The following is a 15,562-nucleotide window of genomic DNA, read 5'->3' as shown; positions in this document are numbered from 1 at the left end:
TCCTTCTGATTTCCCTCTCTGACGGCCATGGACCATGGGTCAGGCACACCCACTCTAGCAATCCCAACATTTCTAAGTGCGACCTGAGCTTTACCTCCTTCCAGGTGGTATGCTCCAGGTCGTTCCCCAGCAAACAGTCAACAGGCATGGATGGACTCACAGCAGCCTTCACGGAACCTGAGATTCCCCCCAACCCCTCTTCAAGGGGAACCCTGAGCTACCAAGCATTGGCACTCACCCGGTGGATCACATTGGACACCAGATTACAGTGGACAGTTGTCATACTGGCCCCTGTGTCTCTCAGAGCTTCCACCCACCTGCCATTGATGGTCATCCACTGCCTGTATATTTTAGTGTTGTCAGGCCGAGGGTTCTCTGGGCCACCTCACCCAGGGATACTAGGGTCAACTCAGCTGGCTCCCCACCACTAACTGGGGCTAACTCCTCCCCAAGCGCTACACTTGCCACCTAGTGACTGCCCACCAGTGGGGGGCTGTGCCCATTTGGGACTCCCTCAGAATTGCCCTTCCTGGCCACAGGCAAAACACTTCATGAGTCCCTTCCCTGCAGGCTTTACTGAAGGGAACCAACTTTTCTTTTCAACAGGAGGTTGGGAATCCTTACCCTGGGAATTGGTTTGGGGCCCTTTTGAGAACTCTTTGCTTTTATCCTTGTTCCCACCTTCTGTCGGGGACCCTGCCTACCTTTGGCTGCATCTCCCCCATACAACTTCTTTTGGACCCTGGTGCTGAGCCAGCGATTCGCCTCCTTGTAAATCAGGTATGCCAATCAATGATAAACCAATCACCAATACCGTTTAGACAGAAAGCACTTGCACTTTAGCACTGGTCAGCAGAGGTAAAGTACCCAGAGTCCTAAAGCCAGCAAAAACGAAATTCAGCACAGGATCAAAACAGGTCCGAAGCCAAAAAGGCAGGGGAAACCACTCCAAGAGCTGACAGGTCTAATGATGGTCAATTATGTTGAAGGCATCAACGAGACCCAGTAGGAACAATGGGTATGTTTACCCCCGGCTGATGGCTGAGTGGGTGCCTACATTCCACAGCAACCCACATCACTAAGCTCTGACAATGCCAGTAGTTCTGGCTTTAAAGGAATGTTTTATGATTATGTGAGACATTACTAGTAGATAGCATGGGAAATGGACATGCATTTGCATGGAAGCAAATAACTGTAGAACAATACTGGGTAGGGCCAAAGGTCAGGTGACAATTGTACTGTCATGCCAGCCTTAAAACCCCCATGTAGGTTAGTGACTGCCTTCCTTCCAACTGTGCTGCTGCCAGACAAAAAAATAAATAAATTATCTAGTTATCTAAGACACTTTACATTATAAAGTCTTGTGTGTGCCCTTAAAAGTTCAAGTTCAGGCAGCTGGAAAAATAAGCAAAATGAAAAGAGCTGTTTGGAGGGCAGGTCCTTTTTGTGGAAGTATCCAACTTTTGCCAAATCAAAAGAAGTACTCATGCCTCTCAACATGTGGACATAGGACTGTATTTCATGCCAGAAAATTGATGTCTCCTCTCCAAGTTTTGGGGCCTTTCCAGTTGCAGGCTCTAGGCCAAACCACACAAGTGGGGTGGTGTTTTAATCAGAAGAGGTATTGGAATACTGGTTACTAGGAATGTTGTGGATCTCTGCAGATACCGGATGTTTTGCTCATAGGAAGCTGAGGAAAGTGTGTGATGTTTAGCCAAAGTTTGGGAATTGCAGGCCATTTTGGATAAGAAAAATTAGTGATATCCACGCAAGTCACACCACCTTACTTGTGTCTATTTTCTGAAAATGTCTGCATTTTGTAGTTTTCCCTCTGTGGTGTGACCAGAATGTAGCCACATACAAACAGAAGAGATAAAGGTCTGTATTTCACCAAATATTTATTGAAATTCTCAACAAAGCACTGTGAGAAATTGAGTTGTTGGGTGACTGTGGTGCGAGCCCTGGTCAAGCAACAACCACAATCCTTATCAGGGTGAGGCACATGCCAATCCTAAACTAGCATGTGCTCAACCCTCTGGTAGCTTGGCACAGAGCAGTTAGACTTAACTTAGCGGTAGTGTGTAAAGAATGTGTGCAACACTTCAAACAGTAATAAAGTAAAAACACCACACTAAAAGAAACCTTCACCAAGTTAGACAAACAATACTTTTACTAAATAAAACGCGACTAGAACAACAAAAATCCAATTAATAGAACTGGAGATATTCAATTTGAAAGATTCAGTGAAAATAGTACCAAAAAGCACAAAGTGCCAACTGTGGATATCTGGTCACTCTTGACCAGGACAAAGTCACAAGTTCAGGTTTGAGTGCGATGGAGCGTGGGCTGGCTACAGGGACCCAGTTAGGCCCGCTGGACAAAGTACCTTAAATCCTGGGTTACTGAGCATCCCGTTGAAGATGCAACGCACAGCTGAAGCAATGCATTGGTTCCGAGATGCAGCAAAGTTGCGATGCGAGGGGCTGTGTCATCGTTGGGTACCCCGTCGATGGGGTTTGTGATGCGCAGTCCAGCGTCGAAGATGCAGTGTGTAGTCAGTTGATGCGCCAGTTCTGAAGAGATGCAATGCAGAGTCTGGGGTCATTTTGAGGCTGCCATCAGCAAGGGATGCGAGGGACTGTGCCGAGGATGTCCCACATTAGCAGTTCCAAAGAATTTCTGGGTTGCAGTAGTGATGCAGGTCTTTGCCACAAATCCAGTCAACTCATCAGCAGAGTTGTCATTTCTGTTTTGGTTTGCGCCCTGCAGCAGAGTAGATGTGTTGCTCCTGCTGGTACAACAGACAGTGGCAAAGCACTTTAGGCCCACTTTGAAGGGTCCAGGTGGCACCACTTGGCAGGTTAGACTCTCAGATGACAGAGTCCAGTGGCAGGTGCAAGGTCATTGGAAGCCTGTTACATGCTCCTGAGGCTTCAAATCAAGAGGCCAGCCTACTAGCTCTTGGAGTCACTCTGGGTTGAAGAGATGCAGGTCCAGTCCTTCTCACTCAGGCAAGAGGGCAGCAGGTCAGTACAGCAGCGCAGCAGATCCTTCAGAGTAGCAGCCCAGCAGAGTGTCAGTCCTTTCAGCAGCACAGTAGTTTTTCTTTCTGATGAGAATCTACAGGTCCAGAAGTGTACTGAATAGCTTGTGTCTGCGGTCCAGTATATATACCCACTTGTGCCTTTGAAGTGGAGAGAAGCTTCTAGAGGCATGCAGGCATTTGAAGTGCAGAGGTGCCCTGCTTTCCTGGCCCTGGCCCTGGCTCCAGCCTAACTACAGGGGGTATGCAGCCCTTTGTGTGGAAACAGAAAACACATTCTGTTCAAGTGAAAGTGGGGTTGCACCCACCCACTCCCTTCCATCATGCCAGTGATGGCCCATCCAGTCACACCTAAGCTACCCATTATGTGTGACTGTATAGAAGGAATATACAAACCCACCGCCAAATGCACCCAGTCATGTGGCTCAGAGACCCACTACAGGCACTAAATGACTTCACCATAAATTGAGATTTTAAATTAGAAACATGAATGGATTACCTGTTCCCATTTAGAAATTATACTTATAAAATGTAATGAGGTAATTCCAATGTTGTCCCATGGGAAAGGCAGGCCCTACAGTAGTGAAATACAACTTTAAGAGTTTTTCATTACCAGGACATGTAAAACGTAAAAGCACATGTCAAACTTTATATATACAATGCAACCTGCCCTTGGGGCTATACAGGGCCTACCTTAGGAGTGACATATACATTAAAAAGGAGGGATTGGGCCTAGCGAAAGGTTTGTTTTGTCATGTCAAAATAGCAGTTTAAAACTGCACACACACAGGTTGCAGTGGCTGGCCGGAGACGTGTTTAAAGTGCTACTTAAGTTGGTGGCACAATCAGTGCTGCAGCCCCACTAGTAGAAGGTAATTTACATGCCCTGGGCACAGGTGGTGCCACGTTACTAGGGATTTACCAGTAAATACAATATTCCAATTGGGTATAAGCCTGTTCAACATGTTTTAAAGAAAGAGCACAAGCACTTTAGCATTGATTAGCAGTGGTAAAGCGTGCAAAGTCCTAAGGCTAGCAAAAGGCAAAAACAAGAGGTCTAAAGGAGAAAAATTAGGGGAGAACCACAGCAAGGATACAGGTATAACAAGCACCAATAGTTGTAATGTGCTCTTCATCTCTGCTGATCAGTTTCTGCAGATGAGTATCATTCCTTGTTCCAGCGAAGTTTCGAAGAAACTTAATTTGAATAACAGGGGGAACCAATTACTTTGGGCTTGGCTGAATGATCAGCAATCAACTATGACTCATAGATCTTCATGGTTTATTGCGTTCAGTACATCTTGGTCTATCAATATTATAGAAATAGTTTCCCTACCAGAATAATACAATCGACAAAGATGTTGCCTTTAGGTCAAGGAAACGAAACATTAAACTGACTTCCTGCCAAGAAATGATTAGATTAAGATCAGATACTGGTCACTGGCATCTGGGAAGAAAACTAACAAAGGGAGGACTGGAGAGTGTTTGTACAGAGCGGTGACTGATGAGATCAGAACACTTAGGTGGATATGCCTGGGAAATACAACACGGATGTTTGTACAGAATACAAGTAGCAGCTTCTTACCATCTGGCTCCCAGCAGTTGGTAAACAAATCATTAATAAGTGCAGTAGGGGTATCTCTCCTGAATGCCAAGACGGCCACACTGGACTGATTTTGGTGATCACCTCTCTGTGCCCTCACGAACACTGCCTCCGGTGCTATGCTTTCAACCCACAATCTGTTCCAGTTGTATTAGCTCAGTGTAAATAACCCAAAACCAATCACAATAAGGAGGGCCGGGGCAGATGTATAGACCTGCAGCTGTTAACTCACAATCTGATCAATACCCCCCACAAAACCAGCACCTAGGTCTTTAACTAAGAAAGCAAAAGCATGGAAAGAAACAAGGGAACAGAACCTAGCTGAAGGGGGATATTCCTTTTTAATTGCAATTTCCCTCACCCACTAGAGGTGGCATGGTTCATCATCGGGAATCTCCTCGCACCGTGACAGCTGATCATGGTGCAGGCTATGACTCCCTCGCTGTGAGGGAGGAGCTATGTGAAAGTTTTATAGAGAGCTGGAAAGTCCCTATGGTGAGCTAAAATGGTGGGAAATGCGCAAAGCGTGCAAGCGATAGTAATTAAAACCGACTACAGGATGTGCAAGCAATTTTATTAGTGCGCACTTTGGTCAGGACTAAAGTTCTTCCAAGTGGACACAGCAGCGTATAATTAGTCCTGCTTTATTTGTGTCACAACAGAAGGGCTGTAAGCTGTTTTAATCACTATGGCTTGCACACTCTACATAGTTCACCACTTTTTAGCCCACCATAGGGACCTGCGTCCTCTCCATAAAACTTCTGCGGATGCTCCTCCCTCACAGTGAGGGAGTCGTGGCCACACCATGATCAGCTGTCACTGTGCGAGGAGATTCCCGATGATGAAGCATGCCATCTTTGATGGGTCAGTAAACCAAAACTACAACACTTGGAATGCCTTAAGTTCTTGCGGTAAAGCCCTGGACTGGAAACCGTGTCCAAGACGACATGGAGTGAGTTGTCCACTCTACATCTGCAATGAGCCAAAGTATCTGAAGTTAAGCTGGTTTGCTCTTCATTGTAATTAAGTCCATATTACACAGGATTACATTAAGCTGAAAATACATAAATGGTTAAAACTCTGTCAACTTTCTGGTAAAGAAAAGTTCCACCAGCCTTTTATTTTTTTTCACTGAAAACTGACAGACTATCATTTAAAAAAAAAAAAAAAAACAAGTAGCGCTTTTGTTAAAGAAACGACGTCACATGGAAGCATAATCTGGGTTTTGGGGATTTATGGACTGCTTAAGAATGACTTTTTCCTCAGTGAAATGGCTAGACAGGAGGAGTAGGGGAGCATATTCAGTTAATCTCCTTCACCCGGTGTTTGCTTGAAGTGTCAGCCATGCCCACAGTTCAGCATACACAGTTAGGAAATGGGTCTGTCTCCCAGGATGTGCCATTCAAATTCAGGATCAACACCCAGAAAGGCCAGTCTGTGTTGTGGGAGTCCGTGATCTTCAGTGTCAGCATGTTACCTCCACATCATACTACACATCTGTAAGTGGTGAGTATTCAGACACAAGTGCCTCCAGGCACCACCGCGCAATGACCGGCCCTCCAGGACCCATAATTCTGAGCAGCCTCTGATTAGTACTCCTAAAGTACCAACATCTGAAAGATAGTCGTGATATCCGTCAATATTTTGTGTTTTCGCTTCAAAAAGTGCATGCATTTTTATAGTATCTTTAAAAATAGCAGGCCTCATCCATGCAAGGGATCCGCGTTGTGGGTCGTACGGAGAGTGAGTACAGCTATAGATAAGGGGTGGGTTGGTCCTATTCAGTTACATTACCCACAATCTGGTTACTCTTGCTGCAGAGTTTCCAGGCTGACCTGGATGCAGGGGTTTCATGATTTAGGAAAGATCACTCTGACTGTGCTTCGTTACCCAGGTGTGTCACTGAAAGTGTCCTACGCCATGTTTACTGATGGTGCACCTCAGCTAGTTTGAGTAACCTTTTCTTTCCCCTCTCTTATCTCCCTAACTTCCACCCCCCAACCCGTCAGGATAGAATACACAAACATTTTCACACAGGTACTTGACCTTGTGAAATAAATACATTTGCTCTTTGAAACCCCACGTTGTGTTTAACAGAATCCGGATTGATTGCATTTCCAAGCACCAAGTGTACTTACCAGTGCAGAAAAGTTTACTGTAAGGATTGCTTGTTTACCCTCTTAATTTAGGGTTATAGGAGGAAAAATGACAATAAACAAAGCGGCCATGAAAAATTAGGCCAACGCCCACAAGCTCACAGTTGTCGTGGTGAGTAGGAAACCTTTCCATGCTCCATGGCAATTACGGCGAGATGGAGGGTGTTTTTTATTTGGAAAACGAATTTTTTTTTTCAAAGAAAAATTTACCAGAAAAAACTAAAGAGAGAATGCGCGCTTCTGCTGTGCGTGCTGTTGCATCCGTGCGTACGCCCCACAGCATGAAGCAACCTTCATCACTTGCTTAGAATGACACTCATATGCTCGAGTGAATTATGGTGAAACTCTGCAATTGTAGGTGTTTATGCAATCACAGGCACACATCTACGACAGCAACATTTGGAATTTTCAAGCAAAACTAGTGTGGTGCGGGGAGGCCTTTTTAAATGGGGCAAGACCCACCAAAAACTGGTCGAGTACAGAATGAAGTACATTTAGGAACAATTCACTGTTAATGAAGCACTTCACAACATAATCTGTGTAGAGATGCGTTTGTCGCGATCGCCTCTCACAGGCAAAGGTTGAGTAAGTCAACGGTTTTCAGTTTAAAAAATCTGCCTTTTCAGTGCTGAGTACATAATCGCCCTTAGAAATCTCAGGATGCAATATTTAAATACTTGCAATGTGTGCAGAATCAAACCCTAAAACTAAGCTGTGCCTTGCTCTGGACCTATCAAATATACTTCATTTTATTTTATTAGAACTGTTAGACCGGTTAGAACTGTTTGACCGGGCTGTATGGACTTTTATAACCACCTCCCGATTCAACGTTGAAGCAATAACAAATGGCATCTTTTCAATATACAGTTGTTTTTTTTTTTTTTATTTGCTTCCATGTTTTTTCAAGATCCGTGATTGCTTGCTTGGGTGGCCATGTAGCCCTTTGGCGTTTTATGGAAGGTTACAGTCCCACATTTGTTTTGGTGAAATGGCTAAGTAGGCCTGTGCTTGGCGTATCTAGCTGCCGTCTGTCCCTCCCTACTTCCCATGTTGTTGTCCTATTCCTCTCGCTATCCGACGCGATTGCTCCTCTTCCGCTCCTACCTCGCTTGCTTCCGGAAATCACTACCTTTCTCACTGTCCGCGCTTCCTTTTTGCGCCTCCATAGCGTCTGTCCTCGCTTTCAGTCAAAGCAGGACATCCCCTTAGCCTTATTTTCCTCATTGGCAAAGGACACAGTAATGTAGTTCAGTGGCTGAGTGTATTTTACTGATACCAATCAGCCCAAGAACCTTTGCTTTCAATCCTCGCTTTCATCTCCCAGACCAGATCTGAACTATGTCCATTCGTCTATGTGATATTGTAATTTAAGCATTAACAGAACTGCCCAAATCTCGTTGAGGTGTCTTCCAGCCACGATTCGTTACAGTGCATCATTTGCATCTGCTTTGCCTGGTCCAACGTGGATAGTCACATTATATGCTGCGGTAACACGCTCTCAAAGGATGTCGTCCTTGGGGCTCCAGAGTCGCACACAAAACAGATGTGTTTAGCGCTTTTGGTCAACAAAGGCGCTGTCAGTTTCTCAAAATACATTTTGTGTTGGTTATCACTATGCCGATATTGTAATAGATCATAACTGTTTACACCGAAACGCCCTTCGTCATAGCTTTAAATCTAAGACTGCACGTGAAATGCAAATCAGATGTTTGCAGCTCGTTGGTGACAGCCCTGTCCCTCCTTGTCCCCCATCACGCACCCTAGATATTTACTCTCTTTAGCCGTCTTCCACAAAATATATAGGAATGTAGCCTACTGTTGGAGTATAGGTTTCCCATGCTAGGCCAGTGGTTCCATTTGAAGCATGTCTCCTTATATTTTATTTTCTGCCAATAACTTGTGACTTTGTAATAAACGTCTTGTTGCCAGTTTAGGTCCTTTTCTCTGGCAATCAACAGTTATGGAACTGTACTTACTGTGTCCTCATTTGTCATGTAATGCAACTTAAGTGTGTGTAGGTGTATACACATTTACACAACAAAACATACTGTAATTCAACTTTACTACGGTGGTCATTAAATCACACAATTCACTTTTCAATCGCCTACACATCTAATCGTTTAGATACTTATTTAAAAATACAAGCAAGACTTGTTGGCTTTGCCAGTGCTTGTTTTATTTATTTTTTGTTCCATTCTACACTATGACCTTTTTGTGATAGTTAAGGACCAGATGTAACCCATGGATAACTGCCCTGAATACCAGTAGATGTCCACATGAAAGAATAGGTAATTGAATAAACTTCTATGTGGTATTCCTCGTACATATTGGATTTGAAGGGCTTCTCCTTTTTTTGAAGCCTTGGACCTTAATGAAAGCAGACGGTCCTAGCACAAGTCTTGGCAACCACCAGAGTTGCAATCTCCTTTTCAGATAAGCTGAAGCTGTTTCACTTTCGGTGTTGCTGAGAGTGGACTGTTCGTGACCATATTATTCTGTAGGGAAGCCTCCTTGAAAACAGTCCTTAAATGGTTGGTCATAGGAGCAGGTTCACAGTGGACCGACTGGTGACTTTTCGTATTCAATGAGGAAAGCTATGAGGATCTTGAAGCAAGCTAGTTTGCGCCATGAATTGTATCACATGATTATAATTGTAAAGTTTTAGGGAACTTAGTTAAGATTTTTTGTTGAGAAAAGAGCACGCTGGAAGCCAATGGTATTACAGAACGCCATTCACATGCATGTGCCTTAATACCATTTACTGCGATGCTCCCATCTCTTTGCATCACTTTAGCAAATTGCAGCATTTTCAAAATATCCCCCTTTCTACAATAAAACTATATCTTACCGCCAAGACTAGAATGGTGGCTCAGTGAATTAAACTGCCAATGCGGACACATGCTCTTCCCTGCTTGTCACATGGTAATATCTCAGGAATGCTAACTCAAGCTTTTCAAACGTATGTGGTTGATAAACTGAGTAACATTACAAATAGTAATTGCAACATCAGCTATTTAGTTCTTAAAATTGTAAACACAGTGTCTTAAAGTGCATGTCCTTCTCATTATCATCTTCATTATGTCATAAATGTTTATAAGCATCTCGACTTAGCACATCTTGTAGATTTTATAATTATTTGTTTTCCTTGTAGTGCCCCAAAAGTGGACACTTTATCATTCGAAGAACCTCCACAATCAACCATCAAGGGAGTTTCATCTCCATCAAAGGTAAGTGGTGCTTTATGGAGCATTATCTCATACGTACCCTATGACCAATGTAATGGTAAAAGATGTAGTCGCTATTAATAGACTGTTTCCTTTCTAAATGAAATTGCGTGCAATAGGTGGCTAGTAACCTCATCCTTCATCAGCCTTTCACCTCCCACATCAGAGTTGTTCGTTATAGGGCTGGGGATCTCACTCATGCCATGTGATTTTGAGGTTGTCCTTAACACAAAGCTACATGTTTCTGATAGATACAACTACCTGTGGATTCCTCACCTTATTAATTCTCCCAATGCGTCATAAGGTGAGGAATCCACAGGTAGCTACTGTATCCACCAGAAAAAGCGTTACCAATGGTAAATAACTTGTTCTTTTAAGACTGTCTAATTAAAATTTGCCTTGAATATATGAAAGTCTGGTCTCCGTTTATGGTTGTTTTAACATGCAAATCCCGGTGATGACTGTGTGTTTTTTAGCAAAAATAATCTGTAATCTTATTAGGCAACAATTCAGCTTTACAGTATGAGAATGGAGAATGTGGGTGTATCTAAAACAGAAAAGGCAGAAACATTTTGACTGCATTTTCCAGTGCTTCTGTTCCAGTAACTCCCCTTTTGCTTGATGGTAAGGGGTTTATGATTTTCAGGATTCTTATTCCTTGCAATTTTATGGTGGGTGTATATGATATACTTCAGTACTCACCACCTCCATAAAGGGGCATCCAGCATTGTTAGAAATTTGGAGGTTGGCTACTTCTTCCAAGTTCCTACTCAAACTTTCCTGCAGACTCAATTTGTTAACTTACCGTTTCCATTCCCTCTGTGAATACCAACCTTTTGCTCAGGTGTTCCTATTGAATGAGCATTGTTAGACCTGATGTCCTTAGGGTGGCCCTCAACGTTTTGCCTGCCCACCTCCATTTTCTGACAGAGTTTTTGCTGGCTTTAGGACTGTGTGCACTTTACCACTACTAATCACTGCTAAAGTGCTTGTTCTTTCTCCCCTAAATCAAGGTAACATTGGTTTATCCCTAACTGGCACATTTAATTTTCTTATAAGTCCCTAGTAAAGTGCACTACATTTGCCCAGGGCATCTAAGTTAAATATTATTTGTTGGCCTGCAGCACTGGTTGTGCCCTTTAACTATGACTCAGACCTGCCATTACAGATCCCGTTTGCAGTTTGACACCGCCATGTTGACATGGCAAAATAACCCTTTTGTCAGGCCCAAACCTTGCCTTTTTATAAATATGTCACCCTTAAAGTAAGCCCTGGACAACCTAAAGGGCAGGGTGCGGTGTATTTAAATGGCAAGACGTACCTTTAAGTTTGACATGTCCTGGCAGTGAAACTGAAACACTTCCAAAGTAGTTTTCACTACAGCAAGGCCTATTTCTCCGATAGGATAACATTGGGATTGACTTATTACATTTTACAAGTGTAATTCACAATCTGGAAAAGATAAGTTTGGTGTCTCTGGACTTACAATTTAAAATCACAATTTATTGTGAAGTTGGATTTTAAGTTGCAGTTCTGAAAATGCCACTTTTAGAAAGTTGGCATTTTCTTACTTTAGCCATTTAGTGACTACTGCCTGTCTTCAATACACATCTTTGTTGGAATGACAGCTGGGCTTGTGCAATCTCTCTAGACAGCCACACAAAAGGATTTTAAGTGTCACTGATAGGCCATTCTGGGCAGGACTGGAGGGAGGGGTGACAGACCTAAATGGACTGTTTCCTGCCCCACACAAAGGACTGCATACCCAATGGAGAGAGTCTGAAGCCAGGGTAGTAAGTGAAGACCTCTGTACACCTCAAAGATCTTTCTTTGAAGTCTCCCTCACTTCAAAGGAACAACAGTGTGTAAGTACTGGACCTCTGACACCACCAACTCAGTACACTTCTGAACCTGTGGATACTCTGCCCGGAAGGACTGCTGTGCTGCTACAAGTACCACCACTCTGCTAAGCTCCTACTCTGCTGGACTCCTGCTTTGCTGAGCTGACCATCCGTCCGCCTGAGAAGGACTGAACCTGCATATCTACAACCCAGAGTAACTCCAAGGTCCAGCTGACTGGTCTCCTGTGTTCCGAAGTATCAGGGGCACAAAAGACTTCATCTCATCCAATTACAGCACATGTACTTTGCTGCTGGAAGTCTTGCCCTGCCAAGTGGTGCCAACCCAGTCCTGGGCCCTTGGAAGTGGTTATAAAGTGCTGCTTCAAATAGAATCCATGCAGCCTCATCGGAACTAGTGCATCTTCACCTTTGCGTGAGTCGGACCCAGCGCCTCCTTGTCTTTGCGTGGAGTGGACCCCGAGCATCGCCCTCGGAACTGGCGCTTAGCCATCCGAATCGATACAACACCTACTACTGCTGCAGCAGCCTTGTGTTACATTCGAAACCAATGCATCACACCCAGACCTGATGCATCGCCACAGTTGCGTGGAGAAACCCTACACATCTCGTCCACTGCGTGGCTCAACACTGATGCATCTCTTCGGCTGCACCTTGAATCTTCATCGGCAGTGACGCATCGTGGATCAAAGTACTTTTGTTCAGCGGGGCCACGTGGGTCCCTGTATCAGGCCGGCACTCCATTGCGATTGGCCTGAACTTTCAACTTTGCCGCAGTCCAGCAGTCAATGAGCATCTATCCCATTTAAGAGCTTATTGCTTCTAAGCTCTATTTTGCCTTTATTCTTTAAAAATTCTTATCGTGACTTCTACTTATTGGATTTTAGTTTTTTGTTTTGTTCTTGTTTCAATTATTAAATAAAGCTCTTTTTCTAACATCAGGACATTACCCTGGTAGTTCAACACCTGGCTGGCTCTCTGAACGGCAGAGCACACGAACTCAGCCGTCAATGCATAGCCGATTATGAATGACGTCTCCATCCAGAGATGGCAAAATGTCTCGGTCAGCAGTTGGGAGAGCCTTGGCTAGATCTGTTCGCCTCCACAGTGAACACGCAATGTCAGCTGTTTTGCGCGTTGGAGTTTCCAAGGTGGCACTCGTTCAGAGAGGCTTTTCATCTCGAGTGGAATGCCGACCTCCTTTACGCTTTTCCTCTTATACCAGTTCTGCCGAGAGTTCTCAAGACGATCAGGAATGACCAGGCCCAAGTTATCTTGGTGGCTCTGGACTGGGCCCAGAGAGTATGGTATCCCGAGCTATTGAGCCGCCACTCAGACTGCCTCTTCTGGAGGATCTTCTTTTGCAGCAGCAGGGGACGGTTCTCCACCCGAACCGGTCCAATCTCGGCTTTCATGTGTGAAGATTGAGCAGCGGCAGTTGACGGCTTTTGACCTTCAACCCAAAGTCTGTGACGTTATCTTGGCAGCCAGGCGTCCCTCCACCAAAACGGTATACACATGTTGTTGGCATAGATTTGTGACATGGTGTAGCAACATATCTGTTGTCCCCCCCTCTCCGCTCCTCTTTCTGAGGTTCTTTTGTTTATTCTTTCTTTAGCCCAGCAAGGCTCTGCTTTGGGCACCCTTAAAGGGTAATTATTGGCTATTTCGGCCTTTCTTAGGTTACCTGATCAGCCCTCACTCTCTAAGTCACCTATTGTCAATCGATTCCTTAAAGGTCTCACCCATTTATTTCCTCCCACTCCATTTATCATACCTCAGTGGGACCTCAATCTTGTTCTTACTTTCTTAATGTGTACTCCGTTCGAGCCAATGCACAATTGTCCATTACGGCTCCTTACTTTCAAGACTGTTTTTCTTGTTGCTATCACTCTGCTCGCAGAGTGAGTGAGCTTCAGACTCTTTCTTCAAAGCCCCCATATTTCTCTATGCACCCTGACAAAGTGGTGTTGCGCACTAAGGCTTCCTTCCTTCCCCAGGTCGTTACGCCTTTTCATGTAGACCAGTCCATCACCTTGCAGACTTTTTACACACCTCCACATTCTTCTCATGAGGAGAGACTCAATGGTCTGGACCCAAAAGGAGTGTTGGTGTTCTATCTAAATCGTACTAAATATTTCCGGGTGGATAATCAACTCTTTGTTGGATATGTGGGTGTGAAGAAAGGGAATGTGGTGCAAAAACATACTATCTCTCGATGGGTGCATCAAGATGTGCTACACTTTGGCCAAGAAGCTACACCCTGAGGGCTTGCGTGCTCATTCCACCAGAAAGCAACTGCTGCTTCCACTGCGTTAGCACACAGAGTTCCTGTCCTGGATATCTGCCAGGCAGCTACGTGGGCATCCTTGCACAAGTTTGCTAAACATTACTGCCTGGACAGTCAGGTCTGTCGGGACGGCTACTTTGGTCATTCAGTCCTGCACACTTTCTAGTATGATCTTGGTTCACAGCCCACCTCCGAGGATGGCATTGTCTGGGTATCTATTCTAGGGTAAGGAATCTGCTACTAGAAGTCTCTATCAGATGTACAAGTTACTTAACCTTCGGTAACGATATTTCTGGTAGAGACATATTCTAGTTGCAGATTCCTTACCAGCCCACCCATCCTCCCGCTTGCAAATTGATTTCTAGGGACAGGGATTCCCCTTTCAGGGCCCTAGATCTGGTGCACCAATCTGTGTTCTTCGCTGCTCTGCGCTTTGGCGTGGAAAGTTGTGAAAAGAAACTAACATCACTGCATGGGGCCGTCGTCTATGTACTACTCACGACTTAATCACAGCGACTACGACGCCTGTGGAGTTGACTGACGCCACCTACCGACGCGCAATTGTATTGCTCGAAGAAAAAATCTCCGAATCCGGTCTGACACCTGGGGGAAAATTCTAAGGTAAGGAATCTGCAACTAGAATATATCTCTACCAGATATATCATTACCGAAGGTAAGTAACTTGTATGTCTCGCCATTTTGTGCGATTTTCTCTGATGGACTTTTCAATGCTAACAATCTGTCATGGAATTAGGCTTAATTGACAATGGCGAATGCGTTCATGAAGTGGCATGCTAGATGATCATTAGATTTGTTGTTCCTGTCACAAAATCACTGCTAGGTCAACAAAGTATGCCTTAAATTTGACTTTGCCTACTCACCGAGGGAAAAATTCAAGGTAGTAGGTGTTTTCACAAATGTTATGCTTAAGCCAGCTTCAGCACCAGTGGGTGACAAACACTTATAAATATCACGCATCTTTTGCTGCAAAAAAACATGTCACATACAACTGCATTAATGATGCCATTGTTGGCAACAGTGCTCTCCCTACCAGTGATGGTTTTGTCAATGACTTAAGTGCCAAGTAAGAATCCATCAATGACCACATTGACAAAGGACTCGTCAAGAGCCTGGTCAACTAGAATGTTGTCAACAATTCTGTTCACCCATTGTCTCATTGACAAAAGATTTATCCACAAAAGTAACATATCATCCAAAAGCTTGTTTACAACAACCAGCTCATCAATGACCTGTAGTTCAGCAGTGACTGTCTTGTCAGGTGCAAAGTCGAGAGGAATATCTGGGGTAAGAAGAGAACCTGTACTTTGGGCATGGCTTTTGTAAGGAAATGGCTCCCTGTTGCAGTTACCCCCCACTTTTTGCCTGA

At 44.3% G+C, this 15,562-nt stretch overlaps 1 protein-coding gene across 19 annotated transcripts in view; it reads left to right on the top strand.

Annotated features, from left to right (window-relative positions):
- SYTL2 (synaptotagmin like 2) overlaps positions 1-15,562 on the top strand; it is a 389,039-nt gene that overhangs the window by 220,773 nt on the left and 152,704 nt on the right. For all 19 annotated transcript variants that reach the window (XM_069203964.1, XM_069203962.1, XM_069203967.1 and 16 more), the window contains one exon: positions 9,954-10,029. In XM_069203964.1, the coding sequence (XP_069060065.1) occupies positions 9,954-10,029 (76 nt within the window). The remainder of the gene's footprint in view (positions 1-9,953; positions 10,030-15,562) is intronic.

This window comes from Pleurodeles waltl, chromosome 8, assembly GCF_031143425.1.
Source record: "Pleurodeles waltl isolate 20211129_DDA chromosome 8, aPleWal1.hap1.20221129, whole genome shotgun sequence".
NCBI lineage: Eukaryota > Metazoa > Chordata > Amphibia > Caudata > Salamandridae > Pleurodeles > Pleurodeles waltl.
Note: the sequence above shows the minus strand (reverse complement) of the source record. Positions and strands in the feature narration are given on the sequence as shown.